Source organism: Cynara cardunculus, assembly GCF_001531365.2.
Source record: "Cynara cardunculus var. scolymus isolate 2C chromosome LG 5, CcrdV1, whole genome shotgun sequence".
Taxonomy (NCBI): Eukaryota; Viridiplantae; Streptophyta; class Magnoliopsida; order Asterales; family Asteraceae; genus Cynara; species Cynara cardunculus.
The window spans coordinates 32,711,964-32,717,977 of NC_037532.1; the positions used below are offsets into that span (position 1 = coordinate 32,711,964).

General features: G+C 33.3%; 1 protein-coding gene across 1 annotated transcript; it reads left to right on the plus strand.

Annotated features, from left to right (window-relative positions):
• Positions 1-1,045: 1,045 nt before the first annotated feature.
• LOC112512610 (1-aminocyclopropane-1-carboxylate synthase 3) lies at positions 1,046-3,079 on the plus strand. The gene is made up of 3 exons (XM_025118660.1): positions 1,046-1,457; positions 1,586-1,746; positions 1,837-3,079. Exons 1-3 carry the CDS (start codon positions 1,179-1,181, stop codon positions 2,819-2,821), a joined length of 1,425 nt encoding a protein of 474 aa, XP_024974428.1. The 5' UTR covers positions 1,046-1,178; the 3' UTR covers positions 2,822-3,079.
• Positions 3,080-6,014: the final 2,935 nt, after the last annotated feature.

Sequence of the window (6,014 nt, forward strand, 5' to 3'; positions counted from 1 at the left end):
ACATTTAAAAACTCAATTTCTAGTTTGCTTAATTGTTTAAAGAATGAACCATACATAGGTTGACTTGAAGTCTGAAGTAGAGAGATATGGCCGACATGAATGAAGAAATGGGCCATGGGAGGGAGGGGGGGCAAGTAGACCAGGACACGATGAAGGGTCCTTGCTTTGCATGTCATTTCACCCCTTGCTCCATTTTCTTCCTCATTTCTTGTCGGTAATCTTTTTTTATTCCTTTTAGATGTAATTTCATTTTACTGAACAATGAGTGAGGATGAAATTTAACCCCAACCGGTTTTACACGAAACCCGCCTCCAAAGACACTAATACAAAGAGATGATCGAACCTCAAACGTGTCTTGTATTTCGGTAAATTCATCCCGTATCTTTACCAATTTAGTGTACAGAAATCAATATATATATATATATATATATATATATATATATAAGTGGAGGTTCAAACGAGAACATCTTCATTTTACAAGAACATGAGAACACCTTTATCACATGTGATAATACGCGTGAGGGGACCCTGTGATGTGCGGACGACGTGTTCTACAACTTAGGCCGCGACAAAGGTTGCCTGCGTCTGTGATTTAGCATCACATGTGATGGTCTTGATGAATTATAGTATAATAACAACAACACCCTTATCACATGTGATAACACTTGTGAGGGGGTTTAGTGGTGTAAGGGCGACTTGGCCCGCAACCAAGATTGCATCGAAAATCGTCCGGGTCTCTGATTTAGTATCACATGTGTATTATATGTGATGAAATTATAATATCACATGTGATTGTCCATAGTAAAAAGGTATTCTCGTTTGAACCATTCCCTGTATATATATATATCATTTTTGTCTTTGAAAAATATTGTAGAAATGTAGATATTCCCGGTCAACACAGGATTTGATCCACTTGGCATTCCCTCTACCACCTTGGATCCTTCTTCAACCTCCCCCCTCTATATGACTATATATATATCCTTCAAACACACCAACATAATCACTCACTTCAAATCAATCCTTCTTGCTTTCTGTCAATAAACCCTTTAAAGCTTCTTCTTCCATCTTAAGAACAGATTAAACCACACCAATTCTTTCCTGCTACTTTCACCTTCGATCAATTCTTTAGTTTCCTTGTGCGTGTTTAGTTTGAAGGATTAACGTACGAGAAATTAATTATGTTGTCAACGAAGGTCACATGCAACTCTCATGGACAGGATTCCTCCTACTTCCTGGGATGGGAAGAGTACGAGAAGAATCCTTTTGATGAGGTTAAGAATCCCAATGGCATCATCCAGATGGGTCTCGCCGAGAATCAACTGTCCTTCGACCTTCTTGAATCTTGGCTCCAAAAGAACCCAGATGCAGCTGCCTTCAACAAACCTAATACCAATCAATCTATCTTCAAAGAACTTGCTCTCTTTCAAGATTATCATGGCCTTCCTGCCTTCAAGAATGTAAGCATTCATTAATATATATATATATATATATAAAATATATATATATGTATGTATATGTATCCTTGTTTCTTTCTCCCTTTCCATATATTTGGTTGACTAATAAATGAAAGTTACGATTTTTACAGGCTCTAGTTCGGTTCATGTCAGAGATAAGAGGAAACACTGTTACTTTTGATCCAAACAACCTAGTACTCACCGCAGGTGCAACTTCAGCCAACGAAACGCTGATGTTTTGTCTCGCTAATCCCGGTGACGCCTTCCTTATTCCGACGCCATATTATCCGGGGTAAGTTGTTTATCTGACACATGGTTAACAAGACCGCTCTGCCACATACAATGTTCATGGTTCTGATCATTTATTGTTAATGTTATATAGGTTTGATAGAGATCTCAAATGGAGAACTGGAGCTGAAATAGTACCAATCCAGTGTTCAAGCTTGAATGGTTTCAGAATTACCAAATCTGCCCTTGATGAAGCTTACAAACAAGCAGAAAAACAAAACCTCAAAGTCAAGGGTGTTTTGGTCACAAACCCTTCGAACCCATTAGGGACGTCCCTCAGCTTGCATGAGCTCGACCTCCTCGTCAACTTTATCTCCACTAAGAACATCCATCTCATCAGCGACGAGATTTACTCAGGAACTGTCTTTAGCTCTCCTAGCTTCATCAGTATCATGGACGTCCTCAAAAACAGAAACCTCATGAACACGGACGTCTGCAAAAGAGTCCACATTGTGTACAGCCTCTCCAAGGATCTTGGACTCCCAGGTTTCCGAATCGGAGCCATTTACTCCAACGACGATCGTGTTGTCTCGGCTGCGACCAAAATGTCGAGCTTCGGTTTAATCTCGTCCCAAACTCAATATCTACTCTCTGAAATCCTTTCAGATAAGACGTTTACTAAAACATATCTATCGGAAAACCGGAGAAGATTGAAGCAAAGACATGAAATGCTCGTAAAAGGGCTTCAAAAAACCGGCATTAGGTGCCTTCAAGGCAACGCCGGTTTATTTTGTTGGGTGGATATGAGACATCTTTTGAGCTCTGATACTTTCGAAGGGGAACTAGAGCTATGGGAAAAGATTGTTTATGAAGTCGGGTTGAACATCTCGCCCGGTTCTTCATGTCATTGTAGTGAACCGGGTTGGTTTAGGGTTTGCTTTGCAAACATGTCAGAGGAAACCCTAATTCTTGCCATGCAACGTGTGAAATCGTTTGTCGACTCCATGGCCAAGAAGAACAACCAGAGCCGTCACCAGCAGTTATTGAACAGAAATTCAAGAAGAACAAAGTCGCTACCCAAATGGGTTTTTTCACTATCGTTTCACCACCGTGAAGTCTCCGGCGCCGATGAACGTTAGTGTGGAGTGACGATTAAACCGATGTTAACTCTGGTTTAAGCTCTTTTTTGTTATTCTCTCAATATATTTAATATATATTGAGGTTTTTTTTTAAAATATTTTTGTGCGATTGTAGTTGTTGAAGAGAGAGTGCACTCAGTCCATATGCATTTGGATTAGAAGTGGCATATGCTTCTTCGATCACTTTGTAAAACCATCGAGTAATTTTAATGTAATTAATTACTTTACCAATTATTCAAAAGTATATTATTATTCCCCAACTATTATTTTAATTAATTTCATGGAAATTATATTCTTTTTGCATGGCATTTAATTAATTTTAATTTTATTACAATATATTTTAATAAGATTTCTGTGATATTTAAATCAGTCAAATTGCATATATTATACGTCTTTTTTTTAAAGGAAAAATAACATTATTCATATATTCTTTTAGGTGCATATGTAAATAAAATATATTACGCCTTGATTTATGTATTATATCTCATTTTTTATTATTCTTTGAAAAAATAACTAACACAAATGATTAATTTGAGATTAAAAAGAAAAACAATTTAACAAAAAATTATTTATGTTTTTGTTAATTTAGACAAAAAGTTAATTACCGACAAGTAGGCTGCAGCCCCAAACTAGTCATTCACGGAACCTGCCTCCAAGGACACTATATATTGTGAGGAGATGTTTCTGGATCACTCATCGGCTAATAGAGGTATCAAATTTGTATCACGACATACCAACCAATTGTAAACCGACCGTACCGACTACGACATACCAACCAATTGTATACTGACCGTACCGACTAAACTGTTACCAACTAAATTGGTTGGTACTATTGTACCAATTTCATAAACTTGATTGGTACGTGGTACTGAATCTAATCGTTATTAATTTAAAATTATATTTATTTATTATTTACTCGGTTGACTTACTTTTACTCACTTACTAGTTAGAGGTGAACGCCTCGTAAGTCATAGCAACCCCACCTCCAAAGTCTCTAACTCATAATCAGTAACCCTGTCTCCTTCTCTTCTTAATTCACGTCTCAATCCACTCTTGATTTGTAATTATTTTATTAAATAATTTGGACAACAGATTATACTTATGTTATTGAATTTGTAGACTTCAATTTTTGAAATGTTGGTATGGTTTAAACAAAAAAAGTTGATACCAAGTAGAGTTGGTTGGTATACGGTAGAATTATTTGCTTACCAATTATAATTGGGTGGTACACAGTATTGAGAAAAAAAAAACACGGTACCATACCATGTTCACCCCTAGCAGTTGTGGCCAACAGATAGATCAGGATCCAAGATTTGTCTTGTATTTGGACAAAGTTACCTCTACCATTTACCAACTAAGTTATCATTAGAGACGTTTTTCGTAATTATTCATTTATATTTTAAATAATATAAGATCTCGTTTGATTTTCAGGAATAAAATGGATTAATTTCGAGGGATTTGAATTTCAAATCCATTCCAATCCCATATTTGATTTGTTTGATTGTCCGTATTTGAAATCTTAGATTAGCAGCTGCTTCGAATTTCACAGATTTTGTATGATTGTATGAAATAAAGTTTTAAAAAAATGCTAAAAACATTTGTTTTGTAATAATCAATTAATAAAAATGTAATATAATTACTTTTATAAATTATTTATAAATGACGAAATTCAATTTCATTTCAAATCCTTCAAACCAAACAAACGAATAATTTCAAATTCTTCTAAATTCAAACCTCTCTATAAAAATCCGAACCACTCAAAAACAATCATACAAATCAAACTAACCCTAAATATTGAATTGTTGTTATGAACTCATAAATATTTTATTTAAAAAAAAATATAAAAATAATTATATCTAATATTGTCTTTGTTTCCATAACATGGTCGTGTTGTCTTAAAAAGGCAGCGCCGATATCTGCGGCTACAGCTGCTGATAGGTGCGGTGCCGACGTCGGCCGGCCAATTTTTCTTATAAAGTCGAGCAAATAATAATCATAATAAATATTTGTCAAACCGACCTTTTTAAAAAAAATATATTTATTAAAAATTAATGAGACATTCTCTTAATATAAATTAAATAAGAAAAGGTTTATTTAATTTATCTGGTTTTGTAAAATATAAAATATTATTTAATTGGGTCCTACAAATAAAATCGAAAATAATAAAAAAAATATAATTTATGGCAATAATGAAGAAATAATTAGAATATTTCCCTTTACATGTGATGTTTCATTAATTTCCAATTCAATTATTATTCATATCCCCACAAACCATATGGCTTTATGTTTTGACCCTCACCCCACTTTAATTTAAATAATTAATTAAAAAAAAAACACGGTATGATTCACTACTTTTTGTTCATATTTGCCAATTTTATCATAGCGTGTTTTTTGCATTAGAATCTTTTATATGTATTTTAAATTAAAATATTGTACATATTGTTTTTTTTAATAATAAAATTAATTAAATATGTGATAAAATATCGATATCTTCGTCGTATTTTTCATTTTGAAGATTACAACAATTTATTATATTATTGAAGTATTTTTTTTCATCTATTAAAATATTATTTATCGATCTAAATGTTTGTTTTTGAATTTTTTTATTGGTGGAAACATCGAAAGCTACTTTTTATATTTTTAATGTATGATTTTATTTGATTTGATTTTGACGTTGAAATGATGTAAATAACATTGTTTTTTAAAAGTGAAAAACCCTAAGGTGGGTTTTTTCAACGTAGCGATCACTTTTTTGTTGGAAGTTTTTGGTGACATTTTTTGTCATAGGTCATAAATGTATGACCTGATTTTGAAGAGGATTTTCGTAAGTCACGCACCTGGAAGCGTATGACGTGCAACCGTACCAGTCCAAAAGAAAGCTAATAGCCCGAAAATCATTAGCAAGATCTAATTTAGGGAGACTAATTGCACTCCTATACATTGCTAAATGCACTCTTACCTAGTACTTTCTTCTTCGTACACATCAACATCAAAACTTATTTTTTACATTTTCAGTGCATGAATTGACCTGATTTTTATAATAAAGGGGTGCAAATAGCAATCCTTTATTTAAATAAAATTAATAAACAAATAATGTTAAATAAATACATAATTAAAGTAATTATATTTAAATTAATGTCTCAAATTTGACATATTTTTATACAATTTTTATAAATTTATTAATAACCTAATT